Consider the following 24,016-nt stretch of genomic DNA (forward strand, 5'->3'; position numbering starts at 1 on the left):
GGATGAGACATCCCCTCTGGGCCTGCAGTGGCTACACAGGGAGCCAGCAATGGCAGCTGGCAGTGGCACTGCATGGAACAGAAGCACAGACCTAAGTGTAGGCAGCAGAAGGCACAAACTTGGGACAAAGCCTCATCACAGTACTGTCCCCAAAAGGCAGCTTTTAAAGGTCCATCAATCAGATTCACCCCTCCTAATGGAAAATAGAGCCTGTCCTTAAGTTCTGTGTGTGCTGAGTGGTAGCAGTTATGGCGTGTTCCCTTCAGTACCCAGGAAGCACTGGCATTATTTAATCTGTTTATCAGCTTCTGACACAGTCCCAGGAACGGCTTTGTGCTTCACTCAAAGCAAAGCCTGGCCTTTCCCAGCAGGGCTGCCTCTCTGCAGTTTGAGCATGGATGTGGCAGTAAGTAGCCCCCCAGGCTGTACAACATACCAGACTGATAAAAAGAGGGTAGAACTGGAGTGTGCTGCAGCTGAAATGACTTCTTGGGAGAGAGCTGCAGCTGGGCTTGAGGCCTTCCTAGCCAGCCACAGGGACATTATGCTTGAAAAACAAAGTGCTTCACTCCAAGGCAAGTGCAGCAGGCTGGGAACTGGCTGGTGGTTCAGTGTCTCTGCAACCCCTATTTATGGCAGAACTGGGAGACACTGATGGCAAGGAATGTGCTGCATTACATGGTTGACTATGTCTGAAACACGTAACTCAAGGAAAGGAGCCACTAACAAAGGGAAGGCCTTATCCATATAACATTTTTACTAATTTAATATGAATTTAGTATTTTTGATAATGTTCCTGATTGAGGTCTTCAAGTGTACAGGAGAAATCTCTGCTACTTAAGGACTTGAACTGTCTATGCAGATAATTAACAAACTCATTATAGATTTTGTTGGTCTCCTCATTTCTATGATAAGCGTTTCTAAAAGTTAGACAAAGAAGGGTCACTCAGGAAGAACTCAGGTATTGGCCATTACACCTAGAGGTACACTCATGCCTTGCAAGACCAACCTTTCCAAAGACTTTACTCCAAGCAGTATGCCCTGGAATCCCCTAAAGCTCTGTACTTTATGCAGCAGTACTGTGGAGATTTCCCATCTCGGCTGTTGCTGGCCAGTGCTGCTTTTGAGGATACAGCCCATGCAAGCACAATCTTGGCTGAACAACCTCAGCACAGGATACACACACGTTCAGGGGAGGAACTCCTATGACTGCTGCACTCAACACTTTCAACTCAGGACTAAACAGGATTATGAGAAAATATCTTTCTCAACACAACTAACTTATTTACATAAACCACATAAAAGGTGGGTTTTTTTTCTTCTGAGAAGAAATGGCAAGAGAAGGAAGTCACAACACAGCAGTTCTATAAAAATAGTAAATACATTATATAGAACTGGGGAGGGAAGTCTGTTGACTCATTTGGAGCAGATTCAGAGGTTGTGGCCTGAATTATCCTTACAAACATATCTGGCATTGCTGCACAATTAATTCTCTACAAGTGCTTCATCAGGCACTGAAAAAGTCTTTTAAAAGCTGACTAACAGGGCAAGTATATAAAGTGAAAATATGCTGCTACCCATAAGAAAAGGCAAACCATAAGAAAAGGCAAACCATCAGAAAACTAGAACAGTTAATGTCTTTAATATAAAATCACTTTTCTTTCCCCCAAAGCAGCAGCATTGTATTACAGGTGTATTACAGTTAATCATTGAGGACGTCTTCATTAAAATCTTCAAAATAATTCATAGTTCATCTCTGTACATTTTATCAAAATGCACTGGAAAAAATACTATAATTTTCTCTTCAGCAGGTGTCACTACCACCATTTCTCAAAGAAAACATGGTTTCTAGGAACACCAATGTTAGTGAGTAGTTTGGATATAGATTCTATCATTGGAGGGGGGCCACAGATGTACCATGAAGTATCGTTAGATACGTGTTTCTCTAGATCCTTTTCAGATATTCTTCCCTCTGACAAAGAAAAAGAAATATTAATCGTGAAGTCACTTCAAAAACAGTGTCTGGTTAAAAGTATTTCAAGCACTCATTTCTTAAAAATGCCTGGCCTGTTCCAGGATAATAGGGATTGAGATTTAAGGCTTCCAAAACCATTTGTTTTTCTGGGGATTTAGATCAGTGCTTGTACTTGGAATGCAGAGGGTATTAGTCACTGAAGAGAAACATGGCTCACAGACAAGTAAAATCCCAAATTCATATTAAAAAATAGGTATCTCTAACACAAATACAACAGACATGGAAACATGCTGAAGTATCTCTTATAAGCAGTCAGCTCATCCTTCATCAATCCCATTTTAAGGAAAGTAAACAACATTTGCTTAATAGTTTCTGGAATAAAGTCTGCAGTGGGAAATACCCATGTAAAGTTTAGGATTAACAGAGGAAAAAAACTGCAAAGAGAAAACTTTTCTGCAAAGCAGAATAAGTACAGAGAAACTGTTTAATTCACATCTCATTTTGAAGCTTTAAATGTAAAAATGCTGGGTTAGTATGCACAGCTTCATCCTGTAGGATGTAATCAAACTAGGGCTTCAGACAGGATCTCTGTATAGTGCCATGACATTTACCTGTAATGTGTGGCTGCAGTTCTTTACAGATCTGTGAGCGCTGCTGGGTGACGTGGAAACAACATGTGATCTTTCCAGGAAACGCCTTCATCAAACCAAGAATATTTTTCTGTAACGTTAAACACACTTGCTTACACCACAGGCTATTAAATCAAAGCAGATATATGCACAGAATGCTAGTGATTATTAACTGAGAACCAAGACTTTGCATTTCAGCAGTGAGAACCTGATGGGTGTGATTCCACAGGCCTGACCTGCACACATACACACAATTCCCACACCTGGAATGTGAATACCCTGCCAGCTATGTTAGTGCTTTTCTCCTTTTCTGACATAGATTACGATCTGGAAGATCTGCACCTAAGATCCAGTTAGGTCATTTCCCAATTTCTTCCCCTTATGAATTCTCAGTATTTCCTCCTTCTACTTCCATAGGGGTTTTCCATTTAAAAAAACCCCTGCAGTATCTATTTACCATTAGTTAAGAAATTTTTGAGTCTTGTCTGGTCTATCTGAAAAGGTCACTAGACCCTTTAGTGTCTCATGTTCTCAAGTAAAACCAACTACCACGTAATGCTAATGTTATTTTTACCAGAGTAGAAAGTGTAAACTCATTTTCAGTTCCCTAAGTCACAGCTGTGATAAGTTACCACCAAACCCCCAGCGGCTTCAGTTCAAATCAGCAAAAAAAAGAATATGTTGTAGTTAGTTCTGAAAAAAGATGCTACAGTTAGTTCTGCAATTAAGATTTAGCTACTGTCTAGATTCTGCATTATACAGGATTTTCACTGCTGGAATAGACACTGGAAATTCTTTAAAACATTCTGAAGTAAAAATAGTTTCTAGGTAAATTAGCTCATTTTGTTAACTAGTTTTGTTAACTCGTTACTACACTGAGTCTGCCCTGGGTTGCTTAACAAAAAAACTCAGAAAGACTCTACTTTATAGAAAATCTGTTCCTGAATCCCTAAAAACACATGGGATGAAGAGCAGCACATATTGCCACTGCTGTACAGGGTTCCACCAGCCCCTCTACTATTGACTTGCTGTCTTTGCACCCCAATGCTGTTGCTTCTATCATGTGCACTAAGGATATTTCCAGTGCCTCAGCCTGCGACATGAGAGCACAGTGAGGATCAGACTCCACCATGGCATCTCCCTTTGCCCTTGTCAGCCCATACAAAGCTGCTCCTTCTAGGACCACGTCCTCCAAATCATCTGTGATAACCCAGCTGCTCCTCCTGGAGATTGTACACATCCTGTACAGATGTTCGTTACAACAGCATAAAGGCTGCTAGGGATTCTGTTTCCTCAATCCTCTGCACAAAAGTGAAGAATTTTGACAGCCATGTTCTGGATCTGAGGGACATGTGAAGAATGAAGGAGGGATATATTTTAAGCACTGTGCATGACACTGTTTTCTCTTTTGTCCCAGAAGCTTTAGTGCAAAAGTTCTGCTGTCGTAAGACTGCTTAAGTGAATGCTGGGAATGTCAGTACTGGCACTGGGAAAACCTGTGCATGCTTAGAACAGACTGGAAGATCAGTAGGCGGCAAAAGGAAGAGCAGATTATTCTGCTTCTAGCAAAAAACAAGTAACTTTTCGAAGAAAGCAAGTATATCAGTATCCAGAAACATGACAGAAGTACAGAAATAAAAATGATGGCTCATATACACAGTTTCTGGAATCATGACAGCTCTTCATCTTACAGTCAAAAGCTTTCAATACTTAAAAAACCCATAAATCATTTTGGATGCTTCTTTACAGAAGCTGTGCTAATTTGACCCTAAGATATTGTCAGTAAACCTTAATGGCTGAGTGTGAGAACGGATTGTAAACTGCTGAGTAGATGTTGATGAAGTACTGCAGTAAACCAAGCAGTTTTAAAAGCAGCTCTAATCCTTCATTCATACACTAGTACTTATTAGAAACAAATACATTATCAATAAAGCTCTGCTGTTATTTTAGAAAGTATTCCTTTGGATAGAATTATTCTTTTCTTGTCTTTACATTCAATACAATCTCTACTTAGACTATGTGATTACAGTATTATAGCACTATGCAGACTATTAGTTTGTATATACATATATATATATAATCTTTAGTATACTATGATGCTCTTACAAGATCATAGTAAAATGCAGGGATAGTAAAATTCAGGGGTAATTGACTTATCAAAATCAGTGGGAGCAGATGTGTCCAGTAACAGCCTTAATTTGTACACTGGCATAAGTAGTTAACAAAACACACAAGGGATTTGAGGCAGGAAGTGACTTTTGTCTCTGTTTGTACAGTGTCTTACACAGAAGGACTCTCTGGAAGTTGGTAACATTGATATACACACAAGCAACTGAATAGCTGAGACCTGTTTTTTTAAAAAAACTTTTGATTTACCTTAAATAAGAGTTCGCTTGTATTTTTTGCACTGTAGTATAGCTTCGCTGTTCCCAATTTGTGTCTATTTCCTTTACCCTCTTGGTATCCATGAAGATCTGCTATATGCAGCAGTATAGAAAACAATGGGTTAATTCCAACACCCCCTGCTATCAGCACTAGGTTTACTGGGGAGTCACCAGGCTGAGGATCAAAGAAGAAATCACCTCCCACTCGCAGAGCCACTTCTGAGTCAAGAGTACACTAGGATGGAAAAGAAGATATTTAATTTCAGAACTAAATGCAAAAGTTGAAATTTTATTCTTTTTTCATCCCAGTCACAAGGCTTGCTGGGCTGTGATTTTTATTTTAATTGACCAGTGAAGGAAAAACAGAAGGACTTTAAATATACACACACTTTCCAACTATCTGAAGTAACCCAGTGTCTTGAGGGATCTAGTTCTACTTTCAAAAGTTTCAGTCTTATGGTAAGGCAGGATGGTGACTCCCCCTTCCTATCCTCATAAGAGTTGAAAGAGGAACAATTCGCAGAATTTCCAACAACAACGTGTGGTTGTGAAAGCCCGAGCTCAACATGTGAAATCACACTTCTACCCAAAACCAGCTTCATGCCAAAAAAGGCCTTCCTGTGAGGTCACTGAAGGTCAGAGTAAGTTGCATACACAGGAAGTTTTTCCATCCCCATTCCTTAAAATTAAAAACCACTCAGAAGTGAAGCAAGTATCCACAAGAACATTTCTTTCAGGATCACTTCTGCAGTTGCAACTTCAGAGACTCAGAAGAAGAAAAATCAGGGGAAAATCTCTTTTCCTCTCCGCTTGTATGTGAGAAATTCACACTTCCTAAAGAAATGTGTCCAAGCATGTTTTTTTGATACACGAAAAACAAAAGCTACAACAAAAAAATCCACTTGGGTCAGTATCTCCTTGGTAAACCAGCACTGCATCCTGTCTGAAGGGTGAAGCTGCCGTGCTGAGAGGTCAGGTGAGTTCTTCCACATCACTGCATGCTGACAGAACAAATAAGAGCACTTAGCCCATATGTAGGTTTAAAAGATAAAATGAAGAGGACAGGAAAACCAAGGAAGGTGGCAATGGAGGAGAGAAAAAGAAGCTATAGGAACTGCTGAAAAATTAGCTTAGGGAATGAAAACACTTCCTCCAAAGAATTCTTTTCATAGCAGGAAACAGTAAACTGAAACAAAGGGAGTTCCATTAACAAAGGCTGCACAGACAGATAAGGTGTAAACGTGTAACAATTCCACCAGGAGAAAGAAGGAGGCCCTTGGATGCAGGTACTGCATAGAACACAGGGGTTCCTAAGATAGTAAGCATCATTAAAAACACCCAACAACTGTCTTCCTTTTCTTAATTATTGCAGAACTGTTGTCTCAAGTATAGGGCAATGAGCATTCATTATTTGAAACTGATTTCTCTCTCCCTTGTGATATACACTGCCAGGCTTTCCCACCATGTTTTACTCTGGTCTAGAGAAGCACAAATCCACGTGTTCCAGATCCATGTGGCCTAAGGAGGACACAGAATATGGTACCCTTTAAGGAAATAAGCAATTTTACAGAGAAGCAATCTCACACCTGCCCCCTTAACCAGCCATAGTTCCTCAAGATCGGACATGGGATTTGGGAAGAATCTCTCTTAACCAGCAGTCTTCCAGATATTTATTTCCATGCTTTGGCCATGACAATGATAACAGTAAGTCAGTATACAAGAAAAATAGTAAAATTCTGGAGTAATACCATGAGAAAGTGTTGTCCTTTAGCCTAGTTATAGACACAGCTGAGGCAGAAAAGTTAAGCAATCAATTCATCACATGGATATTTTTTAAAGTAAAGACTACATCTTCGTCAAGTTATATAAAGTACATGGTGCTAAAATTTACTATTTTATATACAGTAATATTAAGAAATAAATACCTCTAAAAATCACAAATACAGTGAGTAAATCAGTGCTAACTACTCCCATAACATTTTTAACCTGAAATACCAACTTCCTTTCAAAGCAACTTTTAAGCAATTAAGTACCAGTTTTTTCACCATATATACAACATTTCTGAATTCTACATTGCTATTTTTTCTGCCTGTTTCCTGAAGAAAAGCATGCACTTTTATTTAGCTAGAAGACTCCATGTATACCCTGGAGGTTTCTCCATGGCATCAGGTTTGATGTACCCCTTAACTAAAGGTTTATCCTATAAATCCCACCAGAAAACTCGGCAACAAAAACTTATTTACAACATAAAAAATTCTTAAATAGTTTCCAGAGACTGTGAAAAGAACAAAAGTTGATAGGACAGATCATTGATGAAACATGTGACTCATCTAACAAACTAAATCTGGTAAAAATGATGAACAAAACACCACGAGGCCAAGTCTCAGACTTTACTTTTCATACAGCAAAAACCCAAACTTTGTGTTATGTCTTTATTACAAAAATATTGTGTATTTAAAAGAATACTATAGATATTCTGAAATATTTTATCATTTCAGAAGAACTGATCTAAGTATCTTCCTTAGCTCCCTTTTAATAATCTGTATCTGTCTGTGATTTGTCAATGATCCTCAGTTTATATTTACAGAAATAGTCAGGAATTATAGAAGGTTATCAGAGATAACTTTGTAATGTGTAACACTGCCTCTTCTCAGGGATGTAAGTTAGAACAGAGGTTTTTCAAAACTCCATTAATTCCAAAGGAGTGAGAGCCCTTATATACACTAACTACAATATCACTTTAAGTCCCCTGTAAGCACAAGTGGTGCCAAAAGATCACAATAACCATATTTCCATATAAACATCCAATTTCAGTCCCTTACTGAACAAAAGGATTTAAGATTTGTCTTGTATCAAAAATGCTTAAAGAAGTCAATGTGAATTTTGCAGTTAATAGCACAAAGTGGTCTGAAAACACACACCATCCTCTTTACCTCAAAAAAAAAAAAAAAGAGAGCAAGCCCAATCTCACAGTTAATTTCATTTACCTCAGTGTGAATCCAGTGAGCAGGAGGATGAACAGTGTTCTTTACTGCCAGCTCTAGTATTCCTTCTCGTTCTAACAGGCCAGGGCTTGAACATATTGAGAATCCCCCAACTACAGATACTCCAGGAATAAAGAAATCAACCCTAAAAATAGATCAGACACAAAAGTTTAAAAAATAAGCCAACAACCCCAAACATGGACAACAATAGCCAAAATAATGTGGCTGCCTTTGTTTCAATTATCTTTCCTTTACAGCATCTTCATTTCTGTAACGTAACTTTTCCAAAAATGGAGTTAACCGTGAACAACATCATTTACTTAGAATTATTTTCTTCTAGAACCATGTCGTCATGTTTGCTAAACTAGAAGATTTTCAAACCATTCTGCTTTTAGCATTAGATGTCACATTTCACAACAGACTAGAATTCTAAGTGTTTTAAATAAATTATTTGCATATTAGAACACAAACACAATTATGGTCTGATAGAGTAGCTTAATTCCCACTCTTTTTGGTCCTTTTGATGGGCTCTTCAATTTTCAAACATAAGAAGATTGGCATTCTAATTTTAGGGAAATTACTTTATAGTAAACACTTTCTTTTCCTGGCTAGATGGAATATCTGAAATAAAACCAACAGTATATAAAAAATTTCCCACATAAGAAGTCCACAGCTGGCAGCAGAACTGCAGCTCCCTCTGGTGGCAGATATTGCTTTTTTAGGCTATAGGAAATCGAACTGGCATAAATTCCTACTTTTTTCTTTCAGCTTGAAAGTAAACCATGCATGAGTTTGTACAGATAAGAAGGCAACACGTGGCTAAGCTTCTACAATACCAGCAATTAGAGAGTACGGAAGGCAAGCCATTACTATATATGAACTATAATTCAGTCTCATAAAAGTAAGGCTTTGATAAGCCTTGATGAGGTTTCCAAAGAATTATCAGAAAAAAATTACTAGTTGGTTTGTGATCTATCATCTGCACTCCTCTGTGTTCCATAAGTCTTAATGCTTCTGCTTTCTACAGCACATAACAAAAGCACTGAATTTTACAATAAACCAAATGCCTATAACTAGTTGTGCTGGTCCCCTTAGGAAACAACCACATTGATAAACAATGCCAAGTACTAAAGAACCATTATTCAATTCAAGCCTGGGTTAGGCTGGCTCAGTATTAGTTAAGTGAGGATGCAACAAGAAATACAGACTGACTGCTACTGCACAGGTATTTTCTTTAAACAGCAAGGCTGTATTCTTCACAGACACCACAAATGCTTGAGGAAAGAGAGGAGAACTTTGAGTAGTTCGCCACTTTTTGAAGAAAAAAAAGTCTTGTCTGCTTACTCCACAAAAAATTCACCCTTTGAAGAAAAAAATCTCTTTCTCTCAAAGAATACATACAGTGTGATATAATTTTTAGCTTGATGCTTATAGTCTCTTGATGGTGCATAAAGATACCTGACTGCAAAAGAATGCTCCACAACCAAAAAAAAATGACAAGCTTATTTCAGTGTCCTCAGCTTGTGCAGCCCCATTACTCGTGGGGTCCAGCTTTACTGACAGTCAGGCTCTGGCAGCTGAGAAAGGTCGACTCTTGAATTGAAGTGTTTATCCTGCCAAAGAACATCTCACGATGCCGCTGAAGCTCTTTACCTCCCTCTGGTGGAAAATAATCTTCCTACTTAGATGAGTTACTTAAGTTAACGAAAAATACGAGAATTTATGCTGTAAAGTCACAATTTACATTCAAGTAAAATGTTCTCCTTGGCATGTAAGAGAAACCTTATCCATGCCCGGTGGGGAAACATACGAACATTACTGCAAAACGTACATCAAACATGGTTTTTACCTTTCCCAAATACTAATGCAGATGTATTTTTTTCCCAAGTACATAACTATGAGAGATTTCAAAGCACAGTTTAGTATCTTATAGTGGACTAGCTTTGATGGCTTCTCTCAGCCATGTTAGGAAGGGTGAGAGGGCTCCTGGAGAAATGCTACCTGTGACAGCCTAATAGAAAAGAGCAGCAGAAGGGGAAAAATTGAAGAAAACCCTACCGCAAGGAGAGGCACAAATAGATGTAAACTAGAGATCCCAGGGTGGTTTTTTACTTCCCTCCTTTTAAAACCCACCTAAACCATATCTTTAAGAAATGAGTAATAATTACCCACTGCTGGAGTGAGAGATCAGAAACACTAAAACCATAAAGCTACTTCAAAGTATTTGCAACATGCATATACCTCAATGCATGTTTTAGTAAATCAAAAGGTGTAACAGCAACAAGTCTCTTCATTATTTGAAGTCAGATAAAGACCAGTATCTGCCAAAAGGCTTGCAAAACAAATTCACTTTTGCTTCTGAAAAACTCAATAATGAGAACACTTTCAGAAAATGTAAACATTATAGTGACAATCTTTGACTGTAACATCTTACTATAGCAAATCCTAACAAGTTAGTCTTTTCTGCTCAGGAAAATGTGTTGCTCATCAAAAAAATGCAACCTCAGTTTATAGATACAAGTACAGAGAAGTTGGTGTGTACCTTACAATAGCATTAGAATACTTTCAAGGAAGAAGAAAATGAAAAAGAGTAATTATAATTAAAGCTTTCAGTTTTCAGCATGATAATTTCAAAAACATTTTTGGAGGGTAAATGTACGTTGCAAGTACTGGCAAGCAAGAATTTAATATGAGTCACTGCACATGTGCAAAAACTGTAGCAAATTACTTCACAAACAAATTACTGCTAATCAGCATCTTGTGTTCTGGTTCTAAATTTAAAAGCCAGCATATTAACACTCCATGAGTAACATATGCTGCTAGTACCCCAGCAGCTATACTTTGATTTCAGCAAAACCACTTTCAGATGGCCAAAGCAAATAAAAAGTTTAAGGACATGTAAATGTCCATTGCCAAAAGCAACTACTCCTAGTTTTAAATTAATTTCTAAGGGGGAAAAAAAAAAGTTACTGAGTGAGAGTATTTTTAACAAGGAAGGAAGATAAACATGAAAATCCACTACTTCCTTGGGAAAAAAAAACCCTGTAAAATTGTTTAAACGAACGGCTAATTGTTTCAAAGGCTTGATCATTCAAGATTTTTATTTTCAAATTTGTCTATTTATATTAATATATTAATCTGACTTAACAGGCTTAATTTTCAAAGTGGAAACTTCAAGGGGAAGAAATAAACCAAAATTAAGTAACTTACAAATCAGCAGTCTCAGCTCCACTGTAAAAATAACTTGTAAATAAAGACAGCCTACAGAATAAAGTGCAGTGAACTTCAAAGTACTCCTGCAGAAACAATGTAATATAATAAACCACAGGGAAACACCAAAACACTATAACTGAACCTTTAAAGAATGTCCACTTCTGCCTTTTTAATAGTAATATTAGCATTTTTTATAACAACTGTTTAAAAATTATGACAAATATCAGCTCTTTGACAGAGCATCCAATAAGAAAACATAGTATTATATAAATTAACAACTTTTCCCAAGGCCCAAGGATCAGAAACCTTTCATCACTTTGTTATACTGGACTTCTCCTAGTAATTTCCCCCTCAAATATACCAGAAGATCTTACCATTGTCCTGCTTTGAAAGTAAAATCCTTATTTGCAATTGCCAAACGAAGCCTTTTGACTGTCTCTGATTCATTGGTGATCCCACACACTTTTGCTTGTGTAATTACCTAGCAAAAGGAAAAGAAGCCATAGTGATATGTAGATATAATTCGTAGCAAAAGCACTTAAGAAGCCATGCATGAGACATCCATCACTTCCCATGTTACCAATGGCATTTCACTACCTACAGCACCAATATTTTTCACTGAGGTGATGAAACAAAAATGGATTCTATCCCTGGAAGTGTTCAAGGCTAGGTTGGATGGGGCCTTAAGCAACCTGGCTTAGTGAAAGGTGTCCCTGCCCATAGCAGGAGGTTGGAACTGCATGATCTTTAAGGTCCCTTCAAGCCCAACCATTCTGTGATTCACTCAAATAGTCATCGAATGGAGAACAGACTTTTTCTAAGACTATAAACAAACTTACTTTAGTTCAGCTGAAGAGAACATTATAGGGGAGAGGATTATCAGACTCTTCAGACATCTATACAAGACACACACTCCTGCATCCTCCAGCAACAAAGTAAAAAGATCTCTGATATAAAGATGAAGGACATTTGTAAAAAATCAGTTGCAGATGAAGTGCCAGGGACAATTCTGGATCTAGATTGGTTTCAGTAATTAAATGCATTACTGAAAGATTATGCATTAATGTTAATGCACCAATGAAATAAAACCAGCAAGCTTTGTGTTACTGCATTTACCCCCTACACTCCCATATGACCACAGGGAAACCAAGACACAAGGTCTCATGGCTGGTTAACAGAGCAGATTTTGTTTGGCAGCCACATGGGAGGGGATGTCAGAGCCATAATTAATACTACTTTTAAGGAGTTTAAAAAAAAAGATTAAAAATGAAAAGCAAGTTTTGCAAAAAGACCCATTGGGGATGAGTACCCTACTTAAATTCTTTGATGCCCATTAGTGCAACATGGATTTTCATCCCCTCCCTACTCTTCCTTTTCAGGTTTTTTGGACTATAATTATACTTTTTCTCTTCTACAAAGAAAGCAATGCCCTAAGTATTTTCTACACAGAGCAATACACAGATTTTACTGTTAAAAATGCTGATGTCACTTACCACACAAGGAAATACTCAAAATACCACCACAACTCTCCCATTTATCATTTGTCTAAGATCAAACAGATCAAAAAAATTTAACTTTAAGCAACTATGCTGTAATCTAAAACATATGTTAGGAAATTAATTTATTCTTAAAGCAACATCTGAATGTGTTCCCTGTCCCATTAAACAGCAGGACATTTGCTAATATAAAATGAAGTAGAATGGATTCCTGTTCCACTTTAGCAGACAGTATTAAATGAGGAATGCAGTCAGTCAAAGTTAACAAGAGAAATGTCAGATACATGACTTCAATGGTGGTTCTGATGGAAAAATGCAGGAAAAGGACATTAAATTTGGACTTCTTCATTCCCTTCTTTACTCTTCAGTACCCCCCTTAATTTGTTATTTGGCTGAGAGAGCTGCAAGAGTACTGGAAATTTAATTCTGAATTGGTATAAAGTTATTTCAAAAATTAAATTGGAGTCAGGGTGATCAAAGACATTCATCCAGTATTTTGGACCGTCACAAGGGTATCCAACTGGCCAGGGCAAGGCTGCAGTCAGAGGAGGGCACAGGACTCTGGATTTTGCAGCTGTATTTCAAGAAAGCATTAGTCACTTTTCCTTGCCCTGGTCCTTCACATTATCACACTTCAACAGGCAATGTTCTGTAACATTCACACTAATGCAATACAGATTTATGATTCTTTCATCTTTTACAGGACTGAAATGGCCAAATAAGGCAATATTGGCTGAGGGAAGCCAACTGCTGATTATATGAAATTTAAAACCAAGCAGAGGATTTAAAGTAAACTGATTTTAAAGTGGTCAGAAATAAGGCAACAAAGAATAAATCAAGCATTAAAAAAAGAAACAGCCTAATCCTCTAATATGCAGAGAATGTGCAGTAGCAAGAACTGAGCCCTGCTCTTTCACCTATCTCATAGAGCTTCCTTCTCTTTCTTGTGCCTTACAGTTCCCTGTACCAACCCTGAGCTTCCAACACCCCATAAGGATCCATTTTCCATGTATTTTTCAGGTACTGACATTGAGCAGAGAAAGGCAGCAAGCCAAACAATAAATATTAAAAAACCCCATGGCTGCACCACTCAGAAATGCCATCATTTTTTTCAAGTCAGAAGCAAAGGAGAACATGCATTGGTCTGTGCCTGTCTCTACATCCATTTTTTTGGGTAAACAGGATCCACCAGAGTAGCTGGATGTCCACATGCAACACTGATCTGTACTCAGGGAAGAGCTGGCATTAGGTGTGAACAGCTGAGGCACAGCTCCCTGTTCCCAGAGCTGGAGACAGGCAGAACCAGGCTGCTTTTGTCTCACCCATCTACAGCCCAGGTCAGACCATGCTGAATCTTCTCCCTTGGGGGTTTCCTACATATCCCCTGCACCCAGCTTCCTCGTGGGAAGAATGTGACTTATTCTCCACTACAGTTAGGGAAAAACAGCAGAGAAGGACTTAACATACACACTGACAGATGTGTGGTGTTTCCATCTGTGTGCATCTACTTCAGCTTATTACAGAAAGGAAATATGTCTGAAGTACAAGAGTATGTTCCCCTCTGAACATTATGAAATAGAATGCTTGCTGCTCAAAACTGAGATCCAGAATAAGAACTGAATTTGACAGAAAACAATGCTATATGTTCCTTGTATTTATGAATTAAACTATATAAAACTGAAGATCTTTTATCATTTCTCCCTTCAAAATGTCTACACTTTTTGCCTTACTCCTATAAATGTCCTACTCAAAATGTCTACTCCTTTTTGCCTTATAAAAGGACATTTTCCACATTTTAAAATCTCAAACCTGAACCAGAACTGTAGAAATCCATAAAAATCTAAGAAGTCCGTTTACAGATTAGGGGTATCCATGTGCTTTCATTACTTATTATAATCCATAGTTGGCCAGAATCTATTTTCTTGTCCAACATAAACAGCATCATATCACTGAAAAACTTAAAAACATTACATTTCACCCACTGAGCACTAAATATGCTAATTTTATACCAGTAACAAATATTAAAAAAATGAGGGGAAAAAGAAGAAAACCAGACTCTAGCAGAAGGCAAAATGGAGCCTAGGAATCAAATACTATTATCCAATATAATTATCTTCACAGCAAAAAAAAATTAAAATTATTTGCATCCTAAAGAACAGAACACTAACCTCCTGTCGAAAATTATTTGCTGTCCTCTCTAGATGATCCATTTTCCTTTTTGATTTTATTGTGCTGCAAGAAAAAGCAAACAAAGATAATTGTCATTTTGACAGCTGTGCTACTGTCCCTTACTGATATGAATTTCTATTAACATAACAATTTACCAGTGTAATCCAGACTACAGATGACACAAATCTAAATAAGAATTAAATACAAATATATAACTGGGAGTTAGATTAAGCATTTATAGGTCTGTAGTAATTTGTCAGTTTGATTTTGACAGTGTTACTATGGCATTCTCCTAAAAAAAATGCAAGGAAGTGGATAACCTACCCGTTCCCTGTGCAGTAACAAAAAGCAGAGTGTCTCAACACCCCCAATGGAGAATGAGAGGGAAAAATTCTGCTCTGAGCACCTCTCAGTAATTGAGGAACAGTGCAACCCACGTAAATAGTAGCATGAGCCATGACGATCAAGCAGTCTTCAGAATCACTGGTTCCTGAAAAAAAATCGTAAATATTTGTTAAATGAAGCATTCAGTGTTTGAAATGGCTTGTTTCCAGCCTTTATTTCCCTTAAATCAGAAAAGCCAAAGCTCAGCTGGAGCTAAAACTAGCAACAGACAAAGTATAATGAGAGGGAATTTTGAAAGCATGAAAGTTTCATAAACAAGTGAAAATGCGCATCCATCAGGTGAAGGGATGTTATGCCCACTCCTAAAGGTGAGGGCAAGGTGAGGTTCTTGTTAATGGATTCCTTGGGGCAGATTACAGTGAAATGACACTGAATGACCAGTATTTGCTTCTATTTTTACATATATATATACACACACACACATATATACACACATATATATATACATATATGTATAATGCATGTTTGTTTTAGAACAATTTGGTTGCAATGAAAATGAGGTACAGAGCCCTTTTAATTATTATCTATAGAAATGAAACAAAATAAAAGTATAAAAGAATCACTTAAGAAAATATATAAGGAAAAGAAAGGAAGAGAAAGAAATGATAAGAGAAGATAGTGGAGAGGAAAGATATCACCAACCATGGATCCAGTGACATGAACTGACTGTTGCAATTTCACTTAGTCAAAGTGATGGCTGGACATTTGATCCATCAGGAATGAGGGAAGACCACGAAACATAGATTTCAATGGGTTCAATATGTTCAGGTGGGAACACCCAGGCAGCTCCGTGGGGGAGTTTTACCCTGTGTTCCAGCACTGGGGATCAGGTGCAGTGGTCTGGTGGAAGGCCCCAGAAATGACTCTGGGGGCCCTTTGAGGTCTTTGATGGGTTATGACACCCTTTAAGCCATGCCAGCTGCCTCCCACGCCAGTGTAACTGAGACAGTTCTGCCCTCAGGAAGGGATCAACACCTTCAGGCCCAGCTGTGAACACGAGTGTCCTGATACCTTCCCTGGGAGGGGAGATTTACAGCTGGTCCAGCTGTGTAAGGGAGGACTCTGGCAGGATAACCAGCATTATCCCACCTCAGCAGCACCTGCTTCTCACTGGCCTTTTCCCTTTTCTGGCTCAAACCCAGCCTGTTGCTAAACCAAGGTCAGTTTGTTGTGGTCATCCTCTGGTGCTGGGTGCTCACCCTCCCTGCACCTGGGCTGCTCTTATGCAGATCAGAGGATTCCCATCACACACCCAAAGCTCTCCTCCTTCAGTCCAGGGGTGCAAACCTGGCCTCAGCAAAGCCCCTGTAGCTTTTCCAAATGGGCAATTGCTTGAGCCATTAACCATCAATGTCTCAGTCTCTCACAAGGGGAAGACCTTGTCAGAGAGCCATATGGAAAAGGCTGACGTACTCAACATTCCCTTTGCCTCAGTCTTCACAGGCAAAGCCTGAACCCAGACCTCTGCTTGGTGGTTGGGAAGGAGAGGGATAAGTAGGAGCCAGCACCTGCTAAGAGACGCTGGATGCACTCAAATGCACAAAGCCAGATGGGTTACACTCAAGGTTGCTAAGAGACACAGCTGACATGCTTGTCAGGCAAGTGTCTATTACCTCTGAAAAACACTTATCACACAGTCTCCAACTGACTGGGAAAAGACTTGCATGTGCTCATTCTTAAGCAAGGCCAAAAGCAGTGCTTACATCCAGTCAGCCCCATCCCATATCTGGAAAAATGCTCAGAGCTTGTCCCCTAAGCTGGGTGAAAGCTAAGAAAGCAATCAGGAAGATGTGACTCAGATTTACCAAGGGCAGGTTACGTTTCATAAATCTGAACAGCTATGGTGATGAAAGGTCTGGTCACACAGCTAAGGGGACAGGATGCAACACACCTTGAGTGTCCTGTGGCTCCTGGCACCAGCCCCTGAAGCACACACACCTTAGTAAGCCAAGACCAGATGGATGGCTGGAGTGGCTGAAAACTTGTCTGGGCAGACAGAATTGAAGACTTGATGGCTTCAAGTTGCTTCACTTATTGGCTAGTACTGTAAGAGTACCCCAGGGCTGATACAGGTAAACATATTTATCACTGTCTTGGATGATGAGACAGAAGGTGTCCCTATTCATGGCATGGTCACTGGAACTGAATGATATTTAAGGTCCCCTCTGGGCTATTCTATGATCAGCAAACTAGATTAGAATAGTAGAGCTCCCCTTCAAAAGGGAACTGAGAAACTGCACAGCTGGAAAGCAGAAATTTCATGACAGAGATCTATACTTGGGACTGGCTTAATCCAGTGTGAACAACTGTCCTGCTCCAAGCACGAATTCTGACTGGATGATACTGAGAAGTGCCTTCCAGCCAACATATCTCTGATTTTAAATGTTCAAACAATATTCATGTATGAAACAATGACTTTCCCTTTTTAGTGGTAAAATGCATTCCCTTTCTAGTGGTAAAGAAAAGGTTCTGGGTGGAGAATTTTATAAACTTTAATTAAACCTGTGTTCACAGGTTTATTTAAAATGACATTAATCCCTTACACTTCCATGTACCCTACATAATACAACTCTAAGTTTAGAGTAAAGAAAGTGGAGAACACTCATATGCACTGGAGTAGAAACACAGTGTGAAGCTTCAAAACCACACAAACAGCTATGACAGAGAAAGCTAAACTGACATGCACAACATTCAAGGTTAGTCAGAACTACCCTTCAAGGGTAGGAACAGGTTCATAGAGAGCCAAGAGATATTTCTCATTCCTTATAAATCTGCCTTTATTTTTCCTAAAATGGATTAGCATAACTCTCTATCATATATCATTACCTATCAAATTATACTTATTTCTATGACGCAGTCTACTGCATCTTTAAAGCATTAGTATTTTACTTTCATTTAAATATTTTTTCTGTGCATTCTTTTAAGGCATGTAATTTATTTTCAAAATGTTTTTCATTTCTAATCCCTTGAAATAGCACTGATCCAGCTTGTTGATAACTAATCAGGCCAATACTCTCTAGGATTTCACTAACAGCTGCACTGGCTGGTCACTTAGTAATCTGTCCTGTTTGTAGTCTTGTATGAATGAAGGCAGAGCTTCCATAAATTAGGCTGCTCAGAAATGGAATTCATTTACAGTCAGTACTCAAAATGCCCATTTTCAAGCATAAGAAATACTTCCTGCAGCTTTTAACTGTCCATAATTTTTCATAGTTTTACAGCACTTAATTCCACAACTGCTTGCAACTTTTAAAAATGGAATTACTGAAAAGTCTTCTACCCCCAGTGAGCAAAATTACTTCAAAATTTTTTCCACAGCATCACAGAGTACTTGAAGTGTACTTAAAGTGTTTAAGCAAAACATCAACATTCTTTGTTTGAGCAAAACCACTTTCTGCAGCAAATGTGTAGACATTCATTTTGTTATCAATAGTGTCTACTATTGATAACAAAATTATTAACAATCTCAAAATGTTTTAGGACAACAAAATCACATCTAATGAAGTCCCATTCCTCTACCTTGGCCTATTATCTGCAAACCCAGAGTGATCAAAAAACAGTTTCTCAAATTCATGAGATCGCTTTATGTTCTGGAGTCTTTCATATAGCACATCATGGTTATAGACATCTCCATCTCTAACCAACCTGAAGTTCAATATCAATACATAATATTGGAAACAAAAGAAAGGTCAGCCTAATTTTATAATTACAGCTGAAAGACCCTATTGATACAACTGTTTGAAGGCTGAGTCTCTATCCTAAATTAGAAAGAACTCTTGAACCATAGGTCAAGAAACTTGCTCCATTTTTACTATCATCACTTTCCAATCATGAAAAACACAATAAAAATAATTTGCAATTTTTACTCTGCAACCAATAAATTCCTAAATGTCTTTTAACAAGTGCTTGTTCTCCTCTACTACATACAAGCATGACTCGTGCCTTTACAAAATGTGAACGGATTTTCCCCCATCTGTCACCTCTGTGATTTTTTTCACTCATCCAGCTCTTTGGCAATTCCCTGCCCTCCATGAAAGCACTGTGTTTTAGCTTCCCAGGCTCCTATCAGGTGAGATGTTCTCTCTTTATTCTCATCTTACCCAAGCCAGTACAGGAACAGCCACTCCAAATACCCTCTTTTTCCACAGTGGTTGGAAGGGACCACAGAGGATCATATAGTCCCACTTCCCTGCTCAAGCAGGGCCATTTGAGAGCAAAGGGCACAATACTGCATCCAGATAGTTCTGGAATATCTCCAGTGAGAGAGCCTCCAGTACCTCAGGGCAATCTGTTCCAGTGCCTGGTCACTCACACAATAAAGAAGTTCTTCCTCAGATTCAGGCGGAGCTTCCTGTACATCAGTTTCTGTCCATTGCCTCTTGTCCTAGTGGTTGGCACCCGCAAGAAGAGCCTGACTCCATCCTCTTGACATCCACCCTTTACATATTTTTATAAACCTTCTTTGCTCCACGGAATGAAACGAGCACTACTTTTCATCACTTTCTCTCCTCACTTAAAACAACGAGCCATTCATTCTCCATCCCCGGGATCCACTGGCCCTGGGTTAGTATCTGTTGAGATATATGTCTGCATCTCTTCTGTATCACAATCCCACGTCACTATCTGAAGGGAGAACTACTTTTAGTTCATCCACATCACATTTAAATGCAAATTACTAGGTAGGTTAATGCAAGAGAGCGCAGAGAAGGGGGCAGCAAGTGTACTGAAGCAAGCAGTACAGGAAGCCTTTTTTCAAAAGCTATCTATCTCTCGGTAAAACACTCCTTTAGACAAACAGACCTTCCTGCAAAAGCAATCAAAGAAAACAAGTTTTCCCCCTTTTCCCAGGACTGAGAGGAACGCGGTGAGCGCTGGAAGGAAGGAGTGGGGAAGAGGTGACGGTGGCCCGTGCCCAGCTGGGGCGGGGCGGCACGGAGGCGGCCAAGGGGCAGGGGAAGCACACGGCTAAGGGGCAGGGCAGGGACAAGGAGCAGGGCAGGCACTAGGGCAGGTGGCAGGGGAGGGACAAGGCCAAGGTCGCAGCAGTGCCCGGCCGTTCCTCCGCAGCCCCTGGGATCGCCGGGCAAAACGCCAGGGCTGGAATCGGGAGCGCCATCGGCCGCAGAGGGCGGCCCGGCCACCGCTTCCGAGCGGAGTACGGGGCTCCCGCCGTGAGCAAAGGGCGAGCCAGGAGGACTCGAACGCGCTGTCCCTCAGCCCGCTGCCCCTCAGCCGCCTGTCCCCCCGACTCCCTCTGTCCCCCCGACTCCCTCTCTCCCCCCCACCCCCAGCCGACCCCTCCCTGGGATCCCGGATCCCCGACCCGCTCCCCACCACCCGTACCCGCCGCCGCATCACGTCACGGGGAGCGCCGCCCTCGTGCCCCGTCAGGCGCCGCCTCTTCCGGTCCGGCCCGGCCCGGCTCCGCCGCTCTCCGGCGGCATGGCCGTGTTCCACGACGAGGTGGAGATCGAGGACTTCGAGTACGACGAGGAGACCGGGACCTACAGCTACCCGTGCCCCTGCGGGGACCGATTCCTCATCACGCGGGTGAGGGGCGGCCGGGCAGGGCTGGGGGGCAGAACGGGGTGGTGCGGCCCGTGGGCCGGACAGGCGGCGGGGGCCTGACCGGTCTCCCGGCGCTTTTGCAGGAGGACCTGGAGAACGGGGAGGACGTGGCCACCTGCCCCAGCTGTTCCCTGATCCTGCGCGTCATTTACGACCAGGTGGGTGCGGAGGGGGGGCAGGCGAACGCGGTTCCAGCCGCGTCCCTCCGAGTCCTGGTTCGCCTCCCCGTGCGGGAAGCGCGGGGCAGCGTTTAAAAATGCCTGGTTTGGAGCTACATCTGCTGCCTGATCGCTCGTTTTGCTGATCTCCTCCTGCCGTGTGTGGGCTTAAAAAGACGCCTTTATCTGGGTAGGTGTGGGGTAGAATACAGAGTCAGCCACAGCAGAGCTTCTGTGGCTTACTCCAGCATTCCTGGCTGCTGTTCTCACCTAGTAGGCTCGTTATGGCTTTCGGGTTTTGGGAGACAAGTTCATACTATTATCGCTCTGTTTTCCAGCCTGGGTATATGTCGTGGTGTTTGTGAGGTAGAGGAGATCCAAAAAACAATGTAAATTGCCTAAATCCCTGCTTGCTGTCTTTAGGAGCAGTTCATGCGGGATGAAGTCGTGGCAGAACCTTTGCCAAACAAGGAATTGGTCAAGTGCTGATGAATGCATCGTGGACTGTGCTACTTTGGGATGAGAAAGTATGGGGATGGTGACTGCGGAAAGAGTTGTGGTTCTCCTGGAAGTGCGTGTTGTTGTGGGATACAAGTGCAATAATTGTCTGTCTTTACAAGAATGAGAATTGCTGGGATATTAAACACATGAATGCATTTTGTTCCAAAGGGTTATACTTTAAAAAAATATATAAGTTGCTCTGTGTATTCCAGAAGACTTGAGGATCATGATTTACAGCAAGTCGATACACAGAAGAAGAGTGTGGAGTCGGGAAATGATAACTTTTAGTCTAGCAGTGCCTTCTTAGCCTGTGGAGAAAAACAAGCTTTGTGTGGATATATGCAAGTGTGAAATGGCACAGAGAGCTGAAATGTTGGGAGGCAAGGTTTAGGCGTCCATAGGACACAATGCCATACAGAGTTAACACAGTGCAGCTTCTCCCAGCATGTGGGCTTGGGTACTTCTAGCCCATACTCAATATGGGGAGGAAACAAGAGACCCAGAGCCAGCATTTACCCAGTGTTGGCAGGTTGTCTTTACTCCTGTAAACACAGGGAAGGTGTAGTTGTCTGCAGTGGGGGCAACACTTGAATTGGGGCAGATTTCTTTCTTAAATTGCTTCTAAAGTTGCTTTGAAAGAACTTTGGTACTTATTACCAAATGACTCTGACATAACAGTGATACACTTTTGAGGGGGTTGTATGAAATAGAGTCAACTTTTTTTACCCCTGCATAGCTGCTAACGTGCAGGACTGGAACTCAAAGTGGTTTGTATTTTACCCCTATATTCTCAACAACTTTGTGATTTGACTGTTGCAGTAGATATAAAATGGGCTGTAGTTCTTTGTGCCATTTGTAGTAAATTTCTCAGCCCTTTTTTATTAGGTTTTGTCACTTCCTGGATAGGAGATGGATACATTTCACTTAATTAATAAAGTCATTTTTTAGGGTAGAAAAGAGTTGTGAGGACGTACTCCACATTGATTCCAAGACTGCCTCTTGAATTACAAGCCACTGCACTTGAATATTAACTTAAAATTGTCATCAGTCCTGTGTTTTAATAGGATTTGATATCTGTGAGGTTAAATTTGGGGAAAAGTACCTGTGAAGAGTGTATGTGGCTGTTTTGCTCCTGGCACTAAAGATAGCAAGTTTTATTGGATTCTTGCATTTAGTTATTTTTGTTCTTACAGCATTCTGTGAATGTTGAAGATGAACATTCTAGTTACTTTAAGAAAAGGAGAGAAAAAAACCCTTCATCTAGTTGGGAGTTTTGAATGCAGTAAGCACAACCCAGAGTGTTTCCATGCCTAAACCAGGAGGTGGCACTCGTGTTCCTTTGACATATGTGCTTAAAAAAAATAAATGTTGTGGTACTTTGGTTAGCTATGCCTTATCAAATATTTATTTTGACTATTTAAATAAAGATGTTTAAGATTCCATCAGTGGTTATAGTGGGCCATTACTTAATCTGTTTCTACACCAGCCATAATGATTTCCAGAGGTCTTGAGTTGGTGCTGCTGAGGTGATGATAGTGGAGGTTTTTCAGGTTCGTTAATAAAAATGGTTTCAATCTATCAGTATACACTATAAAGCAAACTTACAGCAACCCTACCTAAGCCCCTGTTCAGATTTCTACTGCATAAATACCTTATTGAGTTTTCCACAAGTACTCTACATAAAAGGAATTGTAGCAATTTTCAAATGCATGACCAGGGAATGTATGCTCTGATGTAAGGCATCAAAGTAAGTTGCCATCTTATCTTAAGTGTGTCGTCTTTAAAAGTACATAGATTTTTAAGAAATCATTGACCAGATTTTGTTATATAATGAAGGTCAAGCCCTTTCTGACTTAATAAACTTGTGTAGAGAATTATTTGTATTCTATATGGTTAAATTCCAGCATGGTTGTAAAAAGCGTTTATAAATTGATTTTTACTTTGCAGGTGCTAAGTAAACATGGTATGTAACTAGTTTTTAAGTGATTCTTACTAGTGTTTCCCACTCATTTGAAATACAGGTAATGGCTTTTAAAAGAGTAATTTTAGCAGAATTAATTTGTTCATTACATCAGTTGGGACTGTCAGAGCCTGAAGTTTCTTACTTGGTGTGAATAGGGTCCAAGTTGTGGAATGCAATTTACGTGCCCATTAAAATTACTTAATCACATAGTGTATGTATCAAAGCTTTAACAAAGTGTGTTTGCATACCTCTGGGTTTTTGGTTGTGTACTTATGCAAATCATGTTTGCTTTTCTGGAGGTTTTTTTGCAGTTTAACAAGGGAACAATCTTGTGGCCCACTGTTAGAAAAGGATGTGCCACATTTGCCCACTTAAATTACTTTCAACTCTTGTCTTATTGCAGGATCTCAGGACAGTAGTTGACATCCCCTGCAAAAAGGAGGCAAAACAAGGATGGGTGTCATGTTTCTCTCTTTTTGTTGCCCCTTGAGAATCTGAGAGAGACATTTAAAAACTGTTGAGCTATTCTGTTTTCCCTTCTGCTCTGCAGAGAGTTCTGCAGCAAGAGTTC

At 40.1% G+C, this 24,016-nt stretch overlaps 2 protein-coding genes across 7 annotated transcripts; one reads left to right on the forward strand and one right to left on the reverse strand.

The window, feature by feature from the left end:
- Positions 1–1,623: 1,623 nt before the first annotated feature.
- Positions 1,624–20,647, reverse strand: OXNAD1 (oxidoreductase NAD binding domain containing 1). 6 transcript variants are annotated; one of them, XM_084218605.1, is made up of 9 exons: positions 20,599–20,647; positions 15,175–15,340; positions 14,850–14,913; positions 11,560–11,666; positions 7,976–8,117; positions 5,187–5,223; positions 4,981–5,078; positions 2,587–2,695; positions 1,624–1,972 (listed from the first exon to the last, which is right to left on the reverse strand). In XM_084218605.1, exons 2-9 carry the CDS (start codon positions 15,306–15,308, stop codon positions 1,818–1,820), a joined length of 846 nt encoding a protein of 281 aa, XP_084074731.1. In that variant the 5' UTR covers positions 15,309–15,340; positions 20,599–20,647; the 3' UTR covers positions 1,624–1,817. The 6 variants fall into 6 exon arrangements, with proteins under 6 accessions (XP_084074731.1, XP_084074730.1, XP_084074727.1 ...); XM_084218604.1 differs by having other exon boundaries at positions 4,981–5,081; XM_084218601.1 differs by having other exon boundaries at positions 4,981–5,223.
- A 25-nt stretch (positions 20,648–20,672) lies between these two features.
- On the forward strand, positions 20,673–22,922 carry DPH3 (diphthamide biosynthesis 3). The gene is made up of 3 exons (XM_084218661.1): positions 20,673–20,805; positions 20,907–20,981; positions 21,405–22,922. The coding sequence occupies exons 1-3, from the start codon at positions 20,698–20,700 to the stop codon at positions 21,468–21,470; spliced, it is 249 nt and encodes an 82-aa protein (XP_084074787.1). The 5' UTR covers positions 20,673–20,697; the 3' UTR covers positions 21,471–22,922.
- Positions 22,923–24,016: the final 1,094 nt, after the last annotated feature.

This window comes from Fringilla coelebs (assembly GCF_963513975.1).
Source record: "Fringilla coelebs genome assembly, chromosome: 1".
Taxonomy (NCBI): Eukaryota; Metazoa; Chordata; class Aves; order Passeriformes; family Fringillidae; genus Fringilla; species Fringilla coelebs.